Source organism: Cetorhinus maximus, chromosome 26 (assembly GCF_964194155.1).
Source record: "Cetorhinus maximus chromosome 26, sCetMax3.hap1.1, whole genome shotgun sequence".
NCBI classification, from domain to species: Eukaryota; Metazoa; Chordata; class Chondrichthyes; order Lamniformes; family Cetorhinidae; genus Cetorhinus; species Cetorhinus maximus.
This window is the reverse complement of record NC_135904.1, coordinates 21,133,352-21,159,572: the sequence shown is the minus strand read 5'-3', so window position 1 is coordinate 21,159,572 and position 26,221 is coordinate 21,133,352. Positions and strand designations below refer to the sequence as shown.

General features: G+C 37.1%; 1 protein-coding gene across 5 annotated transcripts in view; it reads right to left on the bottom strand.

Moving 5' to 3' along the window:
- Positions 1-26,221, bottom strand: part of LOC144668373 (zinc finger protein 280D-like) — a 99,549-nt gene that overhangs the window by 11,593 nt on the left and 61,735 nt on the right. For all 5 annotated transcript variants that reach the window (XM_078530336.1, XM_078530333.1, XM_078530334.1 and 2 more), the window contains 10 exons: positions 25,642-25,862; positions 19,870-20,027; positions 13,760-13,860; positions 13,516-13,662; positions 10,484-10,618; positions 8,608-8,858; positions 7,787-7,927; positions 6,626-6,688; positions 5,135-5,256; positions 3,528-3,558 (listed from right to left, as the gene is read on the bottom strand). In XM_078530336.1, coding sequence (XP_078386462.1) covers positions 3,528-3,558; positions 5,135-5,256; positions 6,626-6,688; positions 7,787-7,927; positions 8,608-8,858; positions 10,484-10,618; positions 13,516-13,662; positions 13,760-13,860; positions 19,870-20,027; positions 25,642-25,862 — 1,370 coding nt within the window. The remainder of the gene's footprint in view (positions 1-3,527; positions 3,559-5,134; positions 5,257-6,625; positions 6,689-7,786; positions 7,928-8,607; positions 8,859-10,483; positions 10,619-13,515; positions 13,663-13,759; positions 13,861-19,869; positions 20,028-25,641; positions 25,863-26,221) is intronic.

Below are 26,221 nucleotides of genomic sequence, written 5' to 3'. Positions count from 1 at the left end.
TACTTCACAATCCATTCCCATTATCTACTTTAAATGGGTGTGATTTATGACAGAAAACTGTACATTAAAAATTTTAAATTACGCAAACCACATCTGTTGTTATCGAATGTTGCTTTATTACCAGGTAGATCATGATATCCCTACAGGTAATTAGCAGTACAAATCATTAATATCAGTAAAATAATGAGATAAAACAAAATCAAACACAATAAATGATACTTTCAAACTATTTTCAGGTCAGGGAATTAGAATCCTCAAATGTACTTAATCATTAGCATAGCGTTCCTAAACGTTAAATACCAAGAAAGAATGGAATACCCATGTATTACAGCTCATCATAAGCTATAGTAATTAATAATGTTGAAGCTAAGTGACAAATTCTTGGCCCTTTAAAATCTAAAACAATAGTATATTGTTCAGCTAAGCTCATCTAACATCTATAACTTGCTTTTTTTAACAACAACGTGTATTTATATAGCACACTTAGCACAATAAAATGTTCCACAGGAGTATTATTAAGCAAAATTGACATTGAGTCACATGAGATATTAGGGCACATAGCTGAAAACTTCGTCAGAGGTAGGTTTTAAGGCGTACCTTAAAATCGAGAATACTCAGGAGGCCAGAATTAGAGAAGCACAATGTGCACCACCAAAGATTAGAGATCAACCTGAGCATTTGACTTTCCAATTTCTCCTTTTATAACGATGTAAAAGAATGTTATTGTTGAAGCCAGAAATGTGGCTCTATTACTTGTACTTGGCGTTAAGTCACCTGTTTGCAGAGTTAAAACTTAAATAAAATATTCAGAGTCACAATCCTGCGAATTTAATATAGCTCAATAATAAGTTGAAAAAAGTAAACAACTGGTGAGGCTATTGCTACCCAAAAAACTTAGCTTCAGTCTCTGTGAGCAAGATGTTCATCAATGTGCAGTTAAAAATCCTCTAGAGAGAAGCAAACTACTCCATATAAAGAGATACATGGTATTAAAAGTACTTCAAGCTCTCACATCACAGTAGATGGATGATTAGCTGAAGTTTCAGCCCAAAAATGAAGGCTCATGCTCCTGTCCAACTTCAAGCCCTACTGACATAATAGCTTAATCAATCTGCACAATAACTGCAGTCCTCCATAAATTCTCCTTCCTTTGATACATTTTATTAGGTTAAAGGCACTATATAAATATAAATTGTTGTTGTTTAGATACTTTATTTAAAAAATCCACGCCAGGTAACATTGTAAAAATAAACCACAGAAGTGCAACAACTACACAACTTCTTAAAGAAACTGGACGACACATCGATGATTTTGTTTGAAATGTTATTTGGTTGGCTCCTCTCAAGGACCTATATGTGATATATAATGACTGACACTTCCTAAAAATGGAACTGAACTTGTCGGTGTTGTGGAAGAGTTAACCATCGAAAAGTTGTGGCACAGAAAGACCATTCAGCCCATTGTGTCTGCGCTGCAAGTTATAACTTGCATCTTTACGAACTGGATGTCTGTACTTAATATGCTTCAAGTTGCCAGTTAAGTAATATTGGAGCTGTCATCATTAGCCAATTTCTAAATGTGAAGTTTTCAGTTGCGTACTATCTGCCTGAGGAGCTGTATTATGCCAAGACAATAACCATGAGTAAAAGAAGCTACTGCACCCACCATTAGGTTGAAAGGGTCAATCAAATGGAATTAATGTATTCTTCTCTTGTCATTCATTCTTCTTTCCAGGTCATTTTAATCTCTCCTCGTCTTCCCCTCTTCACAGACTCTGGCTGTGGATTGTCTCCCCAGTAGCTAAGGAAATGGGGCTTCCCAATATCCACAGTGGAAGTGAAAGCCTCCATTAATAATAAATAGCCTTCAAGTATAAATACAGGTATTTTCTCAACCATTCTTGATGCTGGACTATTCCTGCATCTCTCAGCTTGTGTTCACTCAGAGAAACCAGGAAAGATGTGAGGAATTACTGGCACAATCCTTAGTGGGAGATTGTGAATATGGGAGAGTTGGTACACTTGCCCAACTGTGGTAAACAGTTAAGGAATGGACCAAAACCTGCTTGATCGTGGACTTTACTCCAACTGAAAGATAGGCAGACTAAAGAAGTGTCAACAGATAATTTCTTCACTTGTATTTTTCTAACTTTGATAGAAAAAAAAAACTCATCTGTATCAAATAATAAACTTCAACTGCAGCATAGCAGCATGAAATTAAAGACAACCAGTAAAATTAGTCAAGTACTGTGGAGCTACTTATACTAAGAAAAATATTTTTGCACTTTTCACAGCAGTGCCCAACTGGGAAAATAATTTTGAGTAATGTTGATTCTCAGACAAATACAAGGCTCAGAACATATGGTACAACTTTAATTTTTCTGAAAACTTCGCAATCCCCAACACTCCTGCAGACGATTCACTGCATAAATACAATTATTTCTACAGTTTCTTGCCATGTATCTGAAAAGAAATAAACTATGTTGTCAGCTGATATTAACTCTTCGTGCTCAGGTACCATTTGTTGGCCCATCACAAAGGTCACTGGGGTTGCTCTGGGAACAAATGGATACCTAGAAGTGCAGACCTTCTGGCAGGGGAATTACTTCACTCACTCAAAAGATGCCTGCAACAAGTTGGACATTGATGAACATTTATATAAAAACCACAGGGAGTAATAGATAAAGAAAAAGGAAAACATCTTTCAATACACTCAAATGCTACCTTGAATATTACATGGAACTTCTTAAAGCTTATATACTGTAATTTATAAAATCAGGTAATAATGTGATAAAATTCAACTGCAACATACAAATGTTAAAAATGTATTTACATTTGCTATATGTCACCAGTATGAAATCCAGTACATTATCTCTACAGAAGATATCCATTAAAAAAAAGTCCTGTTCCTTCCAATTCGAAAGAAAATACGATGAATTTTACATACTAATACATATTCCACGAGACAAGCTTGTGAATGCTAGATATGCAACAGTGATACATAAATATGCAAAACAAACTGAAACACTGATCAAGGAGTCAAATGTTTGTTTTATGCAAAATATAATTACTCGGTATAATATGAGTCAAATGGGGAGGTAATCCACGTCAGATTCATGCACTTCCAGCAGCCAGTTATAAAGTGCTTGCAGACAGGTCTCTAGCTAGGCTTTCTAAGTTGGATAATTTGTTTCAACATGGTGGAAAAGAGGAAGTATTTAATTCCAATAACTGGTTAATTGGTTACAAATCTAAAGATTAAACTTAGATTAAAATATTCCTATAAACCACAACAATACAAAAAGCAATTAACAGTTCAAATCATTAGAAGGAAGGGGGAAAAACAAATTATACAGAAAGATTTCAGTTGCTTATATACTTCATAAAATTCTTCAGAAGCTTTAAGTGATAAATAGCTGCTCAACAGGGATAAAAAGGAACATCCCAACTCTGTAAAATGCAACTTCATAATGAAAATATGTTCAAAATTGAGGTTTCCAAAAAAAATTGAATAAATAGCATACTTACTTGAACACATTATTGTCAACAGCACTGGAAGCTTTAAGAAAAAGAATCAGAATTAAAAAATGTATTCCTCTTCACCCTGTTAAGAATTGGTTTGCTATCAACAAATGGACATAGATGGAAGACAATTTTTGAACAAGGTTGGTCAAACTCAGTTCATCATAACCCACAGTATATTAGTCGCTTCTCAATTTTGTTTGCATTCTAGGTGGATGGTATTTTAAAATATCTTCTATGTATTTTTCCTAGTCTTATTTACATTTTCAGTCTCTAATTCTACCCTCTTTTGGTTCCTTCCTTTCTAGCCAAAACAGTACTCACAATCAGCTTTTTACCCGAACTCTCCTGGAAGGCTCAGGTAGGAAAAATGTCCAGTTATTAAAATTAAGATGAAATTAATACTATTTACTTGGAGTTCCATGGTAGCTAATGAATAAATGTGTGACATGCCATGATCTTGAACCATACTAACAAAAGATGTTCCAGGTCCTTGCTGAATTAATCTTAGGCAGGGTGACTCACTGTCCCCAGCATTGGGAAAGGGGGAGAAAGCTAAGGTTCTGGCTCGTTGATATCCAGTGACTCTTGTGGCAACTGTGTGAGTGGATGTAGGTAATTGAGCTCAAATGCAATGCACAGCACTGTTAAAAAGCTTGCAAACACTCACTGTCTAGGTTGCGTATCAAGTACAGTCACTTAAATGGGATATCAGTTTGCTGCTGGAGGACCATATGCCAGCACAAATTATGGCCTTCAGGAGACAGTTGGATAAAACTGAAAAATAAAGTACTATTAGACAACCATTAGTATGATCAGCACAAAAGTAGTGTGAGGGTATAATTCTAAAGCTAAATAGATTTCTTGTGACTTTCTTTAAGAAAGAGTCATATTGGCCTACTTGGGAATACATATTTAATTATATAGATTTCATTCTATTGTTAGAATATCTGCTGTTTCACTGCAGACCATAGGGTGAGATTTTGTTTTAGCTGTGAAGAGTTAGGTAGCAGAATCACAGCTGTCACTCAGAATTCTGCGCAGGACGCCTCACAACTAAAGATAAACATAAACATGGTGAACATGTGTCATCACTAACAGGTACATGACTTCCAACAGACAACTTTCAAAAAGGAGTATACATTTATTTATAGATTGACTGATTTACTAGTCGCTATCACTTAGTTACAAATATATACAAGGGACTTCATTGTCACTCTGCATATAACTCTGCTGTATTACTTCACTAGTTTTCTTTAAAAGCAAGGCTGATGATGTAATAAGGGCATTGGCTCATGAGATTTAGTGACCTTAAGTGTTGTGAAAGCACTAGACTAACATGCGTGGTTGAAGCTGAAGCATCATTGGATTAATGGGTTGTCACCTATTTTACATTATTGCATAAAGACAAAATCTACCTCAGCAGGTCAATGGCTATTAAAACAAAATAAATTTTTCAAAAAAGTAAATTGAACAGGAAGATTAAACCAAAAAGTATTGAAGTTAAATAAGCATTTGGTTTTTAGAAAGCAGATACTGATGGCAAAAACAGCTTTTAAACAAAGAAAAAATTATGGACAATTTGTCTTAATTTATTTGTTTTTTTCACTTACCACTAGACATTGAAATAATAAGACAGCCATGGTTTTGGTTTTGAACAAGATGTTTTGCCATGGCATCTGAGCCAGTGACATCAGCTTCAAATGGACAGTTAGCACACACCAGTTTGATATCTCTGCAACAATATAAAGTACAGTACTCTGTGAAAATAATAATTAATTTGGTAACAGATACCACTCATCATCATCACAACATTTGGCAGTTGGGATTACCCGAAGCATTCGTTTCTGTACAGCTTAATAACAGCATGGACTGATTGACGGAATATGTAATTTCAATAAGGTAGTTTGAGTTTCCAATTGGGCAGCTAATAGCATGTAGTACCTAAGTCAGCAACCCGGAATTTGTCTTGCACTTGAGATTCTGGATGTGAATCAAGTTCTCAGCTTTTGTTTCCACTCTATTATGATGGCACGACAATAGGATGAAGATAGAGAGAAATGTGGTAGAGTAAATCTCTCAAATTTGGATCTAGTTGTGTATGGAGATACGGAATGACTGAAGAAAAATCAAACTAGGTGCCTGTGGACAATTCACAGATTTTTCAGGCTCAGATACGTGCTCCAGGAGCCTTCATCCACAACATGACCATTAACCTAGCAATAAACAACTGCACATAAATTACAGAGTTTCAAGCAACAAGGTTTGGCAAGGGAATTCCACAGACAGAAGTTAAGAACTGAAATGCGTCAACAATACCCTACAAACGTTTTGGACTGATTTTGAATGCAGTAGCTCTTCTATTTGGCACAAAAACATGGAGGTCTGTGTTGCGCTAATAACTGTGTTGATGTGGTCAAAATTTTGTGAATAGATCACCTTGCTGGGATGCTGTGGAGAGTGGGGCCTAGTGGGAAGTGACTATTCTTATGCTCTGCATGGCTTTAGACTGTAACCGAGGCAAAAGGTACATTTTTGCAAAAAAACTGCCAAACAAGACTGCAATATTCCGTAACTAAATGGAAACTAACCATGCTTAGCCGTATATTGAAGAAGTCAATAACAAATGCAAGTGAAATTGAATGAACAATTCCCAATCTCTGCTCACAACTTTAGCCAGCTTTGCCACTGGTTTGTTTCTGCTAAAACAGACGCAATTACTAAACCAATGAGCTGTGTTTTAACAGAAGAAATGCTGTGACCTTTATACAGTAGAAGTCAGTGGACAATATCAAACCTAATCTCTTAAAATTGGATCTTCATTTTTATGCTAATACAGCATTCGTCCACTTATGACCCTACTTACTTTGAACTAAATTCACTTAGTTTTTCTTTCAAGTTGGTGAAAGCCAATTTTTATGCAGAGGTTTCATCAATTTTCTCATTATCCATCAGCTCACTGAATCACCCTGATGATCAGGCTTTACATAAACTTCACATTCAGAAGTAAACTATCATTCTTTAAATGTGGCAAATGAACAGTTAATATCAGTATAATTTTCTCAGTGATATATTTAGATTTAAAATTATACTGAATTTCCTACCTCAATTTGTTTGAAAATTCTCTGAACATCAAAAATTTATTCTTACTTGGGACAGTATGAAACCTGGAAAACACAATAGATAGTGAAAGATTTGCAATGATATACGTATATTTCAGGTGACAAATCCACTTAGATTTTATCAATTGTACATTAGTGAAATTATAAAAGAGTAATATACTTTAATGTATAGGTTACATACATAAATATACTTGAAAAAAAATTCTATGAACACAAATTAACATAGGATATATATTGAAAATTTTCAGTTTGTCAACAGCTTCCTTCTTAAGAAGTAAGAATTAAATAGTGTCTTTTTGGTGGTTTTGAATTTCATTTTTAGTGTAAAAAATAGATAAGTCAGCAGGAAAAGTTGGGCCACCAAAAACTGTGCAAGTTGGTAAAAACAATCTACTTTTGACATTGCAGGTACAGTCAAGCTAAGCAACAGAATTATTAACAAAATTGATGAATACTATTCTTATATAGCCAGACTTGCACTTAACCCCAAAACTGAATTTTATAAAAATTCAGAGTAAAATTGAAGGATCTGTATTCATGTTTGTGTTTCTGGCTACTTAACTGTCACCATGAGACGACAGTAAAAATTGTTGAAAAATATGCATTGGATGGTTGCAATCTTACAACCAGTAAACAGCATTTTGGTGTGTGACCTGATTGCTGACCTCATAGGAGGGCCACCAATGTGATAACTGCTTAAATGCACTACCCTTGCACCATAACCAATGAGAAATGAAAGGCTAACATTTGTAGCAGCATTTGGCCCTCTCATCCAAAAGACCCAGATCCCCTTAAAAAAAATCTAAATTGCACAGCCTTCATTCCTTTTCCTGTCAAATATTAAGTCCATCCATAGATGTGCATCAAACCAATATAAGCACAAAAAGTAAGTTTGTAACATTTATGCTCACAAGCTGCAATGTATACATATCAGAAATCAGGTCGAAGATAAGATATGAAAATAACGGGGCGTGGGGAAACGAATTCAACAAATCGCTGAGGACTTTTTTTCACCACTTCACCATTTAATATGGCAATTTTGTTAGTGGAAATCAATAAAAATGTATTTTAATGATCCTTAAAAGCCAAGAATAAACATAACATTCGGTTTTGGGTGAAAGGTTACAAAAAAAGATAGCCTACCTTTTCAAATGAGCCACATAAGATCGATTGCAGCTACTTCTGAATCGACAAAATGAGCAATGGGCATAAGTGGAAAAGTGATTGGCAAATACTTTAATTTCTGAGTCACACTCAATACATTTGTGAACACCACATCCGGCCCTGTAAGTAACCGAGAAATATCATAGTTAAGAGCTAGTCCAAAAGTACAAGTTCAATTATAAAAGAAATTAATTATCTTGCCTTTTCTCTCACACTCAGATATACCAAATAGATCTTTATTGATTCAGAACAGGGAGATATTAAAATTGTCACAAGGCTATTATTTGGGTGACAACAATTGTTAAGTCAACGCTTGACTTGCCTATTTAGGTATTTGGATAGTTGTTAAGTACTCTGTTGAACTATTTGAAGAACAGAAAAGCTGTCTGATGCTCTGGTCAATAACATGCACCTCAACCAACACAATGCAAAATTAGCTAAGATTAACTATGCCCCATTTTTGTTTGCAGGATCTTACTGTGCAAAACAGCTACCACGTTTGCCTACATCACTTTTATTTCTCCTTAAAGTAATTCACTGCGTGGGTTTGGGCCATGATGTAGCATATAAACACTAGTCTGTCTTTCTTAATACAAAAATTCACTAAGCACATTAAAACTGATCAAATAGATTTAGGAAAGGAATTCATTCAGGAGTCACAGTTTTCAATAAAATTAACATGAAAACTGAAGCTGATGCTAGTCCTGCGGTTATGCTTTTAGCTTTACACATCCTTGTTTATGCATTTTTCTTTAGATACTGGAATTAAGTTGATGTGCAAATAACTTGGCATAATTTACCTGAAAGATCGCAGCACCAAGTTAAAAGATTTGGTTATTTTTTTGTTGGCTAGATTTTCTTTCTTTGCCTCTTGCTTAATGTACGGTGATGGCAGTGAACTTCCTCCAGTATTAACTTGGTTTATAGTTGTTGATTGCAATTTAGTGTTTATTGTGACTGATGAGGAGCCCTGGAGTGCGTTTGCAGTGTTAACTGAAGGCATGGAAGGTGATCCCACCTGATAAGGTGTCATGGAAGCACGAATAGTAACCTGTTAAAGAGACATCAATCAGAAGACTGTAGGAATTTCCCCCACCCAGAAAGTTTTTAAGACCAGTGATACAATTGCTCAGATCACCAGGTAACATTAATGAGATAATCTGTACCATCTATTTTCTCTTATGCAATGAATACAACATACTTAAAAATGTAATCCATTGAACAAGTCACACAATATTTCCCTCGCTGTCATAGTTCTACCAAGGAATCAAAGCTCCAAATTTAAGCTTTACAAAGCAGTTCCCCCAAGGGAATCCAAAGGGGCCAGTGATGTCATCAGATTTCTGACCATCAGCAGCCAGGCAAACTGTAACAGCGCTTTGAATATCCTGCGGTTTTTTTGCTGACATACTGGAATGTTTTTTCAGAAATTAATTCTTTGGGACAGAGTGTATGAAAAATCTGATTCCTAACATATAGTAAGTGTAGCATGCTTGGGAGGAACAGATGACTTTGGACCAGTGGGGGTTTTCCTTCCTTACGTCTGAGTCAGTTGTAGCCAAATTGATAGAAGTTTGATGACGGGTGCTTTCTTGGTACAACTGAATGACACTTCAGGAAGCAGTGCAGAATCAACCAATTGTGTAGGACTAAAGACACATACAGACATGACCAGGTAAGGAAAGCATGTTTGCTTTCATAAAGGACATTAATGAACTAGTATGTCAACAAATACAGAATTATTCAACCCAGCAGCTTCACAGTCACTTTTACTGAAATAATCTGGAATTATTTGCAGCTTCTTAAAACGCAAATTCAAATTATCAAACTGCCACGGTTTTAGTATGGGTTACTAATCCAGTAACACAACCATTACCGTACCGTAAAGAGGTGGAATTAGGGATTGAGTCTATATTCCATCATGATGGAATTCAACACATAGAGGGTTACATTACTCAAGATAAATGTACAAAATGGCAACCGACCAAAGGAGCTCTGCAGTTTCACTTTCATTTAACTTTACAATTCAGATATTTTCATTTCAATTGAAGTATACACGTGGATAATAGATATGGAAGATGACCACAAGCCCATGGCATTAAAAATAACTAAATACAAGCATCATCTTGCACAAATCATTCCCATTGACACATGAAGTGATGCACAGGGTGACTCAACACCACACGTGAATATATGGTGGGGGAGGGAGGTGGGGGTGGGGGAAGATTCCCTGCCAAAGATTTTAAAACTCAAGGCCCAATTACTGAAAAGGACAACAGAACAAATTCAGAATTCCCAGATTTTAGCTGCTTTCATGGGTACATGGATTAGAGAATTAGGCCAGCAATGCTGCAGCCCTTGCTTCAACTCAATTTTCCTTCAGGAAGGGGTAAAAGCAATTTATCCTCCCACTTAAAACCCAAGCATTTGTTCAATAAAAGAACAGGGCATATAGTACACATTAAATGCGCCTGATATACATCACAATTAAGTGACTGCATTTATAGTCCATCTTCTTTGTCTTTACAAATTACAAACCAATTATATCTGATCAATTTTAAATTGAATGCTTCTTGGAAAGCAGCTCACAAGCTACTAAATTAATAAATATTAAACAGTGGTTATATTCTACAATAACTCTCTCAGAAAATGCATCTAAAAAGTGAAAAATTCTACCTTTGTTCCAGGAGGTAGACCTTCTAACTGCATAGGTTTTCGAAATGTCCTATGGTGTTGAGTTTTGTGATCCATTTTTTCTTTACAGGTTAAGAACTGAAGCTTACACTTGCTGCAACGGTAAACTCCTTTTTTCTGGACAAGAAATAAAAAATGTTACTTTTTTGAAATTGAAACACTGATTGGGTGTAATTTACATAATTCATCTAGAGCTGGTTGGTGTAAAAATGTGAAGTGTGCTTGAAAAGAGAAGGTAACTGCATTGTGGCAGGTGCTTTTATTCTAAAATATTTACTTGTTTGTGCGTTTCACATCTCTTTTTTTGAACAAAACATCATTCCATCTAACTCTCTTAAACATCACCATTCCCAGTTCAAGGTGAAAAAGCCACTTGCTGTCACAAGGAAACAATGGAAAGTGCCAGACCTTTATTTGGTGGTGCACTGACAGTGGATTGCAATTCCACATAAATTGAGCTCACAGCTGCTCAGTCATAGCCTATCATTTTATGGTGATACAAAACAACAGAATAGCTGTCAATACACCAGTGTTTACAGGGTTTCATTTTTGAATTTAAGATAATGAAACTCAGTAGTTCACAAGGAATATTTCATCCCCCTTTAACTAATGTACAAAGAAAATTAGAGGTGCAATCCTACCACTGTGTACGTAAACTCATTTATACCATACTGCTGACAATTTCAACTTGCGAGCTCTTGCCATTGCTTTTAACACTACCTTCCAAATATACAATTCTGATCACTTCCTTGTTTCCCGAACATCCTTAACATTCATGCCCACTACAAACCTGTCTACAATCATTCCCCATACGCCTAAATAGATGAATTGTCTGACATAAAATCTCTCTCTCTACTGACCCCATCCTCTTACTAATGTAACTTGTTTTTTTTGCTATCTTATTAAAACCACTGTGGTCAATGATCCTATGGATTGGCTGTAATGTTGACATCACTGCATCCTCTAAATATTCCACTTGGTCAAGTCTTATCACAATTTTCTGTCACAGACAGAACTTGTGTCTTCTCTTATTATCTGTGACCTAAGTGTTATTATATGTGAAGCGTATATATGTGTTTTCTTGTTTAAATTTAAATAATTTCAGCAACAAGCTTTTACCAGAGTTTTACAAACAAAGATTATTTATTATCACATACTTGCCCTGGAGGTTTAAAAACATGTCTCAGTGACTCAACTACATACATTCACTCACACAAAGACTAAAATACGGATGAAGGAAAAAAATACGATTACAAATGTATAATTTTCTGAGTCTCCCTTTCATAGCAGGCTTGTATTTTCTTGGAGGAGTTGATGCTTTTAGTTCATGTGAAAGGAGGGTGACTAACCATGCCAGATTTATCGGGACTGTCCTGTAATTTGGTCTTTAGTCCTGTGTCCCAGGTCAGGCATTCCTGGATTTCATCTCTCTCTGCAAGGCTTTATGTCTGCACATGTGTCAACTCCACAAGTACTGTGGTTTTTGTTCAGGCCTTTCAAGTGGGTGTTCAATGGTTATTTTACCAAGCCAACGTAATCAGATTTGGGACAGGGCACATAGCTGCAGAGGGATCCCTCTATCCACCAACTCTGGAGGTTTCGTCAAACCCCTGCCCATTTCTCCGGCAAAGTATCCCTTACTTTTTTGCCCCCAGAGTCGGCCGGCCACCCTGGAAGAGTGAGGGAGGTGGTGGCATAGTGATATTGTCACTGGACTAGTATTCCAGCAACCCAAGATAATTCTCTGGGAATTCGAATCCCACCATGGCAGAGGGTGAAATTTGAATTCAATAAAAATCTAGAATTAAAAGTCTGATGATGACCACAAAACCATTGATGATTGTCATAAAAACCCACCTGGAAGGAAATCTGGCCTACATGTGACACCAGACCCACAGCAATGTGGTTGACTCTTAAATGCCTCTGAATAAGGACAATTAGGGATGGGCAATAAATGCTGGCCTAGCCAGTGACGCCCAAATCCCATGAATGAATTTTAAAAAGTGCTCATCCACAGCATTGTTTTACTATTCTATTGTCTTTGATACAGATATTTGGACTGCAGCAGTTCAAGGCAGCTCACACCACCTTTCACATCCCACAAATGAATGAATAAAAAAAAAAAATTTCAAGCCATCAAATCCCAAGAAAAATGGTGTCTATTTTAAAATATTCTTAACCATAATTAAATGGATCCTCAATGTAGAATACATTAGTTAAGAACATAAGAAATAGGAACAGGAGTATGGCCACCTATGCAAACACTACATTATACCCCATTTTTCAGCAGGTTCTATAACATGCTTTGCGTATCCTACCTTATAAAGGAGTTGTGGTGTTTTATTTTTAACTTTTTATTCTCATTAGCATGCAGGATCAAAACATATTAAGCTAGTACAACTTAAATGCAATTTTATTTCCTACAATTATGATTTGCACTTTGGTATTCAAACAGTAAAACAAGCATAATTTGTTGAAAGTGCGCGTGTGTGTGGTCAAGCTACAATTATCAACTTCTCAACGGCACCAAAATATGAAGTCTAATCAATTCAAGGAAAGTAGATAACTGAACACGGTATTCTAAAAGTGGATTTCTGATTATGCTGACTGTTCAAGTTGCTCCGCTATGAGCCACAAATAGATTACTCCACTGACAGTGACAAACTGAAATGTTCAATACACCTAAGAGTGAATGTCAAAAATAACAATAATGCTGTAACTGATTACTGACCTACTTTTTCCCTTATGGTAAATGCAATTCTTCCGCTCGTATTCACCACTTTCTTATGTACTTCAAAATCTAATTTAAGAGAGCGTTTTTTTCTGAACTAATTCCCTCAACTGACTCAAATCACGTGAGTCACTTTTCCAAGTATTCAGCAAGCAAATTTACATGTAAAATTAACTGCAACTATATCATTACTTATCCATTTTCAGTAGAAAATCTACGATTCTGTATGATTACAGAAAGACATTTATTAAATTATAAAAGTATATCAATATTAATACTATACCTGATGTCTCATATAATGCTGAACATAAGCATTTCCACTCTTAATGACCTTAAGGCAAAAAGGGCAAAGCAGCTGCTTGGTATTTTCATGAACAATGCGGAAATGGTTATCCACATCTGAATACATTGATGAACGGTAGTTGCATACCTAAAATAGGAGGGAAAGGACCAGGAAAAATGTTGTAATTTTTAAACAAAAACTTTCTAAACAAATCTTGGTTTACGAACAGTGACTGAAAAATTACCTGACAAACATATGGCATTTCCCCTGGTTTATGATTGTCTTTCATATGCTGCAGAAGGACTTGCTCAGATTCATAGGACAACTCACAAATTTTGCAAATTGCTAGAAAGCAACGAAAGAACAAAATTACAACCAATTACACAAGGTTTTCTTCTGCAGATATTTCCCATTTCATAAATTTTACTGTAATCAAAAAAAAGTCAAAACATGGGTCGTGCCACTGAGCTCAATTGCACGAGTTGCTTAAAAATGGGAAAGGAACAGAGTTTTCTCTCACATACATGTTATCAACGTTATGCACATTACTGGAAGTTGTAACGGCATTTTACTACAGCATTTTAGAAGTAAAATTAAATTCACGAGAGAGAGAAAAAATCCGAACAGGCTGCATTGTTAATCCCATTAAAACACAAACTATTTGACCAAATGTTTTTTCTCGCTTCTGTTCCGATTCTGCCTTTCCATCAGTACATAAAGAGACCTTTTTTCCTTCTCAAAAACATTTTAATGCTTTATAACTCATTTTTCTTCACAAAAATTTGGTCTGGAATAATTTTATGATTTCATTGTCCAAGCTGTACCATGCTGAGATTTGAATGCTATTTCCTTTTATATTTTACACAATGTTAAGTAATATGATTTGTTTCTGCAAAATCAACTTTGATGGACTGGACACCAGATGGCCGAAAAACATCCCCTCTGCCAGATACCGTTTTCTCAACTCTCAGATAGCCAAGGTTCCATGGGAGGGCAAAGAAAATGCTTAAAAGACACTCTGAAGCTCTTTTTGAAGTGTGGCAGCATTGACTTCAATGACTGGGAGGAGCTTGCTGCCAATCATTCAAAATGGCGACTACTTATCCGTCAAGCTGGATCACTAAGTCTGAATGATGAGGCGGAATGGTGGCAGAGAAGGAAAGAAAAAGGATGTAAATCCTGCATTCTAGATGCCACTACCTCATGGGACATCCTGCCCCATGTGTCTGTCTTCACTGTAGAAGACGTAGAAAACTTCCCAAAGATACCTGAAAATCAAAAGGTGAACAGGAGGGAGGAACTTAAACCAAGCACCATCACTCAGGAAAAGGTCCTGGGTAAACTATTAGACCTAAAGACTGACAAGTCCCCAGGACCAGGTGGCCTGCATCCTAGGATCTTAAAAGAAGTAGCTGCAGAGATCGTAGATGCCTTGCTTATAATCTTCCAAAATTCTGCAAGGGTCTCAGTGAATTGAAAAATAGCTAATGTAAGAAAGGAGGGAGACAAAAAGCAGGAAACTACAGACCAGGTAACCTAATATCTGTCAAAGGGAAATTGTGAGAATCTATTAAGGAGGTCACAGCAGGATACTTAGAAAATCATCATGTGATCAGGCTGAGTCAACATGGCTTTGTGAAAGGAAAATAGTGTTTAATTAATCTGAGTTTTTTTTGAGGAAGTAACAAGCAAGGTGGATAAAGGGGAGCCTGTAGATGTGGTGTACTTGACTTTCCAAAAGACATTTGAAAAGGTGCCTAGTCAAAAGATACTATACAAGATTAGAGCACATGGTGCCATGGTTAACATATTAGCATGGATAAAGAATTGATTAGCTAATAGGAAGCAGAGAATCTGGATAAATGGGTCTTTTTTGGGTTGCCAAGCTGTAACTAGTGGAGTGCCATAGGGATCAATGCTGGGGCCCCTCAACTATTTACAATCTACATCAATGATTTGGATGAAGGGACTGAATGCAGAGTTGCTAAATTTGACGTTGACACCACGACAGGTAGGAAAGCAAGTTGTTAAGAGGAGGTAGAGAGTCTGCAAAGGGATATATACAGGTTAAGTAAATGGGCAAAAATTTGCCAGATGGGGTATAATGTGGAAAAATGTGAACTTGTCCACTTTGGCAGAAAAAATAGAAAAACAGCATACTATTTAAATGGAGAGAGATTGCAGAACTCGGTGGTACAAAGGTATCTCGGTGACCTGGTACATGACTCACAAGAAGTTATTATGCAGGTACCGCAAGTGATCAGGAAAGCAAATGGAGTGTTGTCGTTTATATTCCACTGTCCTTGCAATAAAAGTAGGGAACTTTGACTGCAGTTGTACAGGGCATTGGTGTAACCACATCTTAATACCGCGTACAGTTTTGGTCTCCTTATTTGAATAAGGATATAACTACATTAGAAGAGGTACACACAAGGTTCACTCAACTCATTCCTGGAATGAAGGGCTTATCCTATGAAGAAAGGTTGAACAAATTGGGCCTATACCTATTGGAGTTTAGGAGAATGAGAGACCTTACTGAAACGCATCAGATCCTGAGGACACTTGACAGGGTAAATACAAGAGGATGTTTCCACTCATAGGGAACTAGAACTAGGAGGCGCAGTTTAAGAATAAGAGGTCCCCGTTTAAGACTGAGATGAGGAGAAATTTTTCTCTCAAAGGGTCATTAGTATTTGGGCATTCTCTTACCCAGAGAGCAGTGGAGGCTGGGTCATTGAATCTATTCAAGGCAGAGTTAGGCAGGTCTTTGATAGACAAGAGAATCAAGAGTTATGGGGAGCAGACAGGAAAGTGGAGTTGAGACCACAATCAGATCAGCCATGAGCGTTTTAAATGGTGGAGCAGGCTCGAAGGGCCTAATGACCTGTTCCTGCTCCCAAGTCCTATGTTCCGTGTGCCCAAAGGATGTGTGGGTTGTAAATCATCTGTTCACATGAAGACCCATTGCAGAAAGTTGCGACCCTAAGTAGATGTCACCATTGAATTGAGTGACAGCAGCTGACAAATGGGGGAGCAGGCTCAAAGTACCACATGGCCTACTCCTGTTCCTATTTCTTTTATTTTGCAGCTTTAAAAAATGATTATTCTAAACTCTACAGCATTCCTAAAAAATTGAATGCTTGCACATGGTACAGAAATTTTGCCCAATTTTTAACAAGATCATAGTACAACATTGCAAAAGGCTTAGTATATTATTGTGAATGCTTATAGATTGAAATTAGTGTTATCTATTCACATTTCCACCCCACTAAGTTACATCTTGGAAAGGTTTTTCCTATATTAAATACTGAATCGTTTGTACTTTGCCCACCGCAAAAAATATTTGGAAAATGGCACAGATCACAAAAATAGTCAAGTTGTTGGACTAGGCAGCATCAGTAATAAAAGAGAAAACTTGATGGGATCTATTAATTGTGAATCAGTTTTTATATTTTTCCCCATCCACCCTTTCCAGTTACTCTAACACTAATTTCCACCCTCTAACAATATAAAGAACTCAGGTCCCAGAGAGTTTGAGTTTGTTAAATTACAACATTTCTTAGCTAACCAAGTGATCTCCCCCAAGTCATGATTAGCAATGAAAAATTAAACACCAGATAAATATGGCTTCATAAACAAATTAGCCCAATCACAGTATGAAATAAAGCCTAGCATATCTTAACACTTTAAAGAAACTGAATCCATTGTTAGATGATCCAGAGTAAAACTGTGCCTGCTTTCATGATGGAAGGATTAAAAAAAAATTCGTATTTACCATAGAACTAAAGGAGGTTAGGTTCAACCAGTAAAGCAATGGTGAAACTGCCAACATATTAAGTTCTCCCAACCAAAACCACCAGTAGGCCCTATAATTAAGTCTTCAACTCAGCTGGAGGATGTAGCTAGCAGAATAGATGAGGGAGAACCAGTGGGTGTGGTGTATTTGGATTTTCAGAAAGCCTTTGATAAAATCCCACATAAGAGGTTAGTGCGCAAAATTAAAGCACATGGAATCGGGGGTAATATATTGGCATGGATTGAGAAAGAGTTAGCAGACAGGAAACAGAGTAGGAATAAATGGGTCTTTTTCCGAATGGCAGGCAGTGACTAGTGGGGTATAGCAGGGATCAGTGCTTGGGCCCCAGCTACTCACAATATATATATATCAATAATTTGGATGAGGGAACCAAATGTAATATTTCCAAGTTTGCCAACAACAAAAAACTCTGTGGGAATGTGAGTGGTGAGGAGGATGTTAAGTGGCTCCAAGGCAATTTAGACAAGTTGAGAGAGTGGGCAAATACATGGCAGATACAGTATAACATGGATAAGTGTGAAGTTATCCACTTGGGTAGGAAAAACACAATGGCAGAGAATTATTTAAATGGTGATAGATTGGGAAATAATTATGTACAAAGGGACCTGTGTGTTCTTATACACCATATCACTGAACGCAAACTTGCAGGTGCAGCAAACAGTTAAGAAGGCAAATGGTATGTTGGCCTTCATTGCAAGAGAACTGGGTACAGGAGCAAGGATGTCTAACTGCAGCTGTACAGGGCCTCGGTGAGACCACAGCTGAAGTAGTGTGCGCAGTTTTGGACTCCTTACCTAACAAAAGATATACTTGCCATAGAGGGACTGCAGTGAAGGTTCGCCAGACTGATTTCTGGGATGGCAGGATTGCCTTAAGAGGAGAGATTGGGTCGAATAAGCCAATATTTATTGGAGTTTAGAAGAATGAGATGGGATCTCATTGAAGCGTATAAAGTTCTGACAGGGCTGGACAGACTGGATGCAGGGATGATGTTCCCTTTGGCTGACAGGTGTCCAGAACGAGGGGTCACAGTCTCAGGATTAAGGGTAGGCCATTTAAGATTGAGATGAGAAGAAATTTCTTCATTCAAGAGTGGTGAACCTATGGAATTCTCTACCACACAAGGCTGTGGAGTCCAAGTCACTGAATATATGTAAGAAGGAAATAGATAGATTTCTAGACTATGAAGGCATTAAGAGGTATGGGGAGAGAACAGGGGTATGGCACTGAGATAGGAGGATCAGCCATGATCATATTCAAGGGTGGAGCAGGCTCGAAGGGTTGAATGAGCTACTCCTGCTCCTATTTTCTATGTTTCATGAATTTGTTATCACTGCTTTAGAAAAAAATTTCCACACCTATTTTGAAATGTTGTGCATTGATTTAAGAACTGGGGGGGGGGGAAATGAGGTAGAGGGACAAGAGAATGCTGGAAAAAGACAATCTTATCCCATAAATGTAATAACTGATTAACATGACAGAAATATACTATACGATATTGAATTTAAAAGAGAACCGATAATTCATATTGCACCCTCCACCAGATATCTGTGCTCAGCTAACCTCACTGAGTGAATTTTGTCAGGTAATTGCATCTCTCCTAGGTCAAGAGTGAAGTGCCTCAGATTAGGAACAGAAAAACTGAGAGGGCCGTCTCATTCTGCAGAACTGTGTCGACTTAATCATGTAAAGCAGCTCATCCTGCTAGAGAAGGAAACATGCCAACGAACCAAAAATGTACAACCTTACAAGAAAACGAATTTAAAAGCATACTAAAAGAATGCCCTGCAGTGCTGCAAAGAAGAATAAAGTGAAAACTGAATTTAATAAAAGAACACAATAAGAAACCCATTGTACATACATAAATCGTTTTACTGGGGCGAAGTATAATTCCACTAGATGGTGAAAAAATAATCACAGATAACTGACCAGACGAAGCAAGATAATGAAAAGATTGTGGTAACTGGGTTGTAGCAGTCGCTTTCTGACAAGATGGCTGCTCTATTTCACTCAGTACTGCACAGAAAAATTTTTTTCCTTGAAAAGGTATGATGAATTTATACTGCTCACCAAACAACATCTAATATGCTGTGTGCAACCTCTCTGCCAACCTCTTGCAAATGTAGATACAACTACAAACTTAACTCAAGAAAAACTGAATGATAAAGAATTACCACATTCAAGAAAGCATGTGGCTTCTCCTTTTCAATTTCAACACCATCTGCAGTTGCAGGAGCACATGCCAATTCTTCCCTGCACATGAATACAATGGTTTCTTGTCCAGGGTTATCTCCTGCTTTGGGCTGATGCAGGATTTCAAAAATGGCAGCCACTTAAGAAACATCAAGTTTCAAGGCAGGACTTCCTAAGATGCAGGGAGAAGCCCTCAATATTATTCAATTGTTTTCAACAGAAAGCACCATAAAAGCCTAAAGTGAAATGTCTACATCTCTTACCAAACTTACGATGAGAATAAAGAGGTGTCATCAAGCAACTTCGCTGTCTAAAAGCATATAAAAAGGTACCTAAACACTTACTTGTTGACTCATATGGACTATGAGCAGTTTCAATGTGGCACTGTAGCTGGAATGGTGTGGGGAACTGACGGTGACAGTGCTGACAAGTGGTGTGGTTTTCCCAGCTCTCACTGCTCTGCTTCTCTAATTCCATGTGATGCTTCATGTGGTTCATAAACCTAACAATGACGAGGCAACTCATAAAGCACTTATCTTTAGTTGCAGCTTTAAACGTTATATTGCAAGGTGAAATAAACTCTAGTAACTAAAAACCTCAAAGTTGGACTTTGCAAAATGCATAGCATACTTTTTAAACAATTTTAAATTACTGAATTTTAATTATAAAAATAATGAAAAATTAAGTCAGCATAATCATCCTATTTTACAATTTATAATCAATCTTTATTTATAAAGATAAAAAGTTAAGTTCAGAGAGGCTCCATTCTAAACACAAAGTCTTGTGTGATAAAAGGTGACAGAAGCAAAAATAAAAACAGAAAATGCTGGAAATACTCAGACTGGCAACATCTGTGGTGAGAGAAACAGAGTTAACATTTCAGGTTGATAATCTTTCATGGGAACTAGTTTTGTTTCTTCTTCCACAAATGTGCCAGGCCAACAGTAATTCCAGCATTTTGTTTTTTTCCCCCCTGATTTCCAGCATCCATGGTATTTTGCTTTCATGACAAAATGGAGAACCTGCTCACAGTGTTACAACCTTAACATTAATGATTTTTATCACATGCTGAATTTACCCTGTGATTTAAGAGTTATATGGTCAGTGAAAGCAGAAAACAGCATATTAACTAAATCCACTGTGAATAACTCAGACCACTGCAGTAACTTATAATTCATCATATGAAGGAAACAAAATTTCGAAGTGACACATAACGTGACTTTGTTGCATGAATCCAGATCATTAGGATCCCAATATTTACTGGGGCTGGATTTCAAAACATGGGGGTGGGGGTAGGAGTTTCGATCAGAAAGCCTGGCACTTGCAATTCTGGAAAAAAAATAAATCAGGCTCCTTGCCCAGACACCTGCCTGATTGACAGGATTGGCTTCCTGATGGGCAGGGAAAGCTCCAGAAAACACTGCAGCCTGGAAGCAGATAAGTTTCCATTGATCAGTGTACAGTGTGGTTTGGATGATCATGGATGGGTGATCCTCGCTGATTGAGCAGACATCAGATTCAGAGATTGGGGTGGACAGGGAAGTAGGTTTTCTCAGTGGGCCAGGGGAAACACTTCTGCTCCTCCTGGTTCACAAGCAGTGCTGACAAAGCAATCCTCACCTCCTTTAACCTGCCAGGTTTTCCCAGGCCCACTAAGTCCAGCCAGCCAGTGTGATAGCTGGAAGAGAAATAAAATCTGAGGCACGTATCCTCAGTAAAATATTTAAATAAGTAACCCACCTTGGGGGAGAAGGCTGTCCTGTCTTTGGTAAATTGGAAGTGGGTGGGTTCCTTTTTACAATCTAACATCAGTGCTGATTCAAATCCACCCATCCTTAGTAGGGTTAAAATTACCCCCTCTATGTCTTAAAAATGTGCCTTAAATTATAACACTTTTTCATACAATTATTAATATAATTTGAATATTTACTGAGTGTATTTGTCACCCAGATATTTGATATACATGGAAACTCATTCCCATGCTTATAACTGTTCAAATTAAGTTACTAAGAAATCCAAGCAGATAAAGTTTTTCTCTGCCTGACACAGAGTGAACATTCTCCATCCATTAGGGGAAAAACTTATTTACCCACATCCAAAGAACTGAGGTTGGCAAGGTCACAAGCTTAGTGAATCTCAAATGTGCAGAGGACACTGCAAATGTTAAGCAACTAAAACCATTCAGCCTCCATAGAACATTATAAGCTTCTCCATGCTTGTCCAAGTAGGACACCCTATCAGTTAATGCCGATAGCTTATAGGAGTTATCTCGAGCCAGTGTGGGGGAAGAATCCCAGTCCCATGGCTCTGCAGTTTAAATATCTTAAGTAGCTTCTAGGTCAAGGTTAATTTTGAATAAACTACATCACCAGAAAATAATGTTCCAAATAGGGATATACTGGCTTAAATCCCAAGCAAAATACATATTATATTCTATTGCAAGTTTTCAGTGTTTTCTATTTTAATGCATGCACGTATTTATACGACAAAAGTGATATACAGTGACTAACCAATGAGTAAGCCTTAACACACGTGGTGTACTCTGCACATCACCATGGACCTCTTTTTTGCTGTTTACACAAAGGCAGTTCTTCTGTATTTGACATTTTATAGCTTGCTGCTTTGGATTAGAAGGATAAGCAAATAGATATGATGTCGGTTGGGGGCCATTAGTTTTTCCAAAAGTGGCAGTCAGGTGTTTAAATAAATAAACGACCATAAGCAGATACACTGAGAGGAGGTGAATAGTGATGTGTTAATTCCTAACGTATGACAAATTGACCAAAATGAGAGCATACTCATACAGAAAATGTACTTTCAAATTTATTATTTCTCAGTCAGGAAACTCTTAAAAGTATTCATTAAACTCCAGCTGCTCTAAAGACAAATCACTAGCACATCTACTTAGGTCTCTGCTTCTAAGTACATATAATAGCGATTAAAATACTCTCAATTACGTGTAGCTTTTGCTTTATTTAAGAAAGTTCACCTCACCTATTGGTACTACTCGGCTCAGTTTATCATGCAACCTGTGCTCTCAAAAGCCATAGCCATATTTCAATTTTCACATTTTGCTATTTCAGCTTCCCTTAAAGGATTCTTATTCAGGGCAACTATGACCTTAACTGCCAGCAAGTGACTGTGAAACAAACGGGTATAGCTGTTAAAACAGCTTACAGAAGCCTTTTTGCTGCATTTTAAAGTAAAGTTATTCAATCAAAAGAGCAGTTCTTGCACTGTGTGAACTACCAACTATTTTTCACTGTACATCCCTGAAGGGAATTCCACTGAAATCTGTTGATAATGCTATCAATCTGTACAGAAAATGGTAATGAAGGTTGTGGAGTATTACACCATATACTCATGGTGCAGCATAATCACCCTTGAGGGTTCTTCTAAGTACGCTCACCAAATTTGGTTTTCTGATGGTGTTTGAGTTTTAATTTCCTTTCAATAGTACTGAAGCCATTTTGTTTCTTAGCACTGAAATAGAACACAATGTGCTGCCAAGTATGCAAAAAGCATCACACATAGCAAATGGAAGTAAAACGAAAACATATTTTAGGCTACTGAGTTCACTCTCATATACAATGGGCACCTAGTTAAGTGAAAATTAATTTAGCAGTTACTTTCACGAACAAGAAACCACTGTGCAATATATCTGGAACAGTACTTTGTTTAAAAAATTGCCTGTTTTATCCCATCAATTTACATTTCACTAAAGGTGGAGATGGAGCTAACAAGTGGGCTCTCCAGTTAGCCATTCAGTAATTAGCTATTTTAAAATATTCAATAATGACCCAGGGTAACTATTTATTGATTTCTCGATCTTGCAGGGAAGTGCTTCATTTTACTGAACATTCTGTAGTAACAGACAGACAAAATGGGGAAGGTCCCATGTTGAAAATTGTGGGCACAAACCTGTATTCTACAACTACTGGACTAATTTTAACCATCTGGTACTTTTCCTTTTGATCATAAAACATCCTCACATGGCTCAGAACTCTACTGAAGGTAATACTATATATATATAAAACACTGTTAGGAAATAGAGATAGCTTAAGTAAGTTATATTGGTATTTGTGGGTGCTAGGAATGAGTTTTAGCTTTAAGCTTAAGTTTGATTTGTATTTCTGTGTCTCTGTGTTAAGAGGTCAAGTTGAGTTTTAGTTTCACTGTAAAAGGTGCTAATGAGAGTTTTACGACTCAAAGTTAAGTAAAGCAAACAAGAGTAAAAAAAACTTGGGCTGTACCTAGCAACAGAGGTCCAGAGAGGCAGACCCCTACCACAGACACACACAGAAGAAACTAGAAACAGCATTTTGATTTGGAAGCTGTTAGAGTTCAGCTGGTTTTGAAAGTAGCTGCCAGAGACTGTAGCAAAAGGGACAGATAGCAAGTTCCAAGCTAAAGAAGAAAGTCCCCAAAATTCAGGGGAGTGGAACAGGAGGTGAGGAAAGATCCATTACATCTGTCTGGAGTGGCATCTGTCACTTGGTTTCAGAGTGTGGTGTGTTTGACCACAGGTTTCCAATTGGTTGACATGGACTATACTTACTGTGAACATTAGAGTATAAGATAATTTTTGGAACTTGTGTTATCCTTACAAATCTGTATTTATCTGTAAAGGTATAGTTGTGGGTGAAGGAGTAACATAATATAGTTCATCTTTCCTTGTTTAATAAATGTTTTATGCTTTTGTTAAAAGTTCATCACATGCCTCCTATGACTCTGTTCAGTAGCTACTCTCCACGCATCTAAACAAACAAATAGAAGTTAGATATATCAAGCTGGGTTCCCCTCCTGTGGTCAGGCTTGTGCAGTGGTGACCTCAGCTGGGGATCATAATGCAAAAATTGAGACTTTTTCCAATGGTCCTCATGCAAACATTAATTGACTTGTCCAGTTATTCCACGGGCAGCTCAGTAAGAGGGAGGTGGTGAGGATGAAAATTACAAAAATTATACAAAAGGGAAATAAATCGAGTCCTAATAATCCCTCATTATAGCCCTCCCTATGAAAATGGTAAAAATAGCAGCACAGCAGGTAATGTTTTGCCAAGTAAAAAAACTAAGAGCACAGTCAAAAACTGAGCATTATAAAGATTTGGTGAGGTATGTTGCTAAAAAGGATATTGCAGCTTGCATTTAGATCAACAGACTTTCTTCAGCTTTTTCAAAAGAAGCTTTCGTTTGACACAAATAAATTATTCTTGGAATGCCAAACTCAAAATTTTAATTGAAATGAGGACATGATCTATACACGCAAAACATTCCTTCAACAAGACATATCAAGATCTCCACATAAATGTTTTCTGTAATGTCATGAAGTAACCATTTCTGTTCTGACCACGTTGCCAATCTCAATCCTTTGTTTCTTATTTTTATTATAATGCACATATTGCTCGGTCCTTCAGATCTAACCTTTATTTTTGCTCTCTCAAAAGCACCAAATCAGATACTTGTTGCATCAGCCAACTTTCCTTGCACCAGGATTTCCATATGTTTACTGTAATGCCGATTGAAACTTTCTCTCAAAAATCTATGCCTGCTTGAAAGATCTAGTCACATCAGAGACATTTCAAAATACTCTATGGGCCATTTTCAGTGAAGTATAATAGACTGGGTTTAAAAAAACTACACCCACTGGATTTGGTTGTGAGTAAACCCACAGGTACAACAATAAGAATTCACTCAATTTCAAAATGGTGGCACAATGTAAAGCACAACAATGAGTGATAGCATGAAATAGTGGGGCAGAACTTCCCACATCTCCCAAACCCAAGGTTCCTAACTAAACAAGTGGAATGAGAATCACTGCAAACCACTCTCATGGAGCCCAGTTCAGACTAGCATCGATCAGAGTTCAAACAACAGTAATCCACAGCTGGTGCAAAATCTACAAACACAGGGATTCTTGGTCAAAGTGATTAAAAGACTTCCGTTTTTTTTCCTTGCACTTCAATTTATGGTTATTTTAAACTAGATTGCAGATTTAACAGAATAATAAATGATAAAGCATTTAATTAAATAAATTCTCATTTGAATAACATTCTGTTTTCAAAATATGGTATAAGCCCTACATTTGGGCAGTTAATTTATGCAGGAATAAGATACCTTATGTTATTCTTAAGGATCTTCAGACAACTGTAGCACTTGAATGTTGTATTCGTCTTCTGATCTTGTTGATTCAGGTGAGCATCACCATCATCTTTTCCATAGTAAAAATCATTGACCAACATAATAAGTTTCCCTTTATCAATCTCTAACACTTTGTTTGACGATTGTTCGGATGATGGTACAGGACAGTAGCTGGACACCAGATCTGGACAACAGAACTCAACAGGTACAAACAAATAGTGTTATCAATTATCTGAGTTTTCAAGGTAAATAATTATAATATGAACACGATGTTTTAATGGTTGTGCATAATACAAGTTAAGGGGAAGCAGTAACCTAGTGGTAATGTTACTGGGCTCGTAATCCAGAGACACGGGGTGGGATTCAAATTCAATAAAAATCTGGAATTATGAGTCTAATGATGATCTAATGACGACGATGAAACCATTGTCAATTATCGTAAAAACCCATCTGGTTCACAATTGCCCATTGGGGAGGAAATCTGCCTTCCTTACCTGGTCTGGCCTACATGTGACTCCACAGCCACAGCCCTCTGAAATGGCCCAGCAAGCCACTC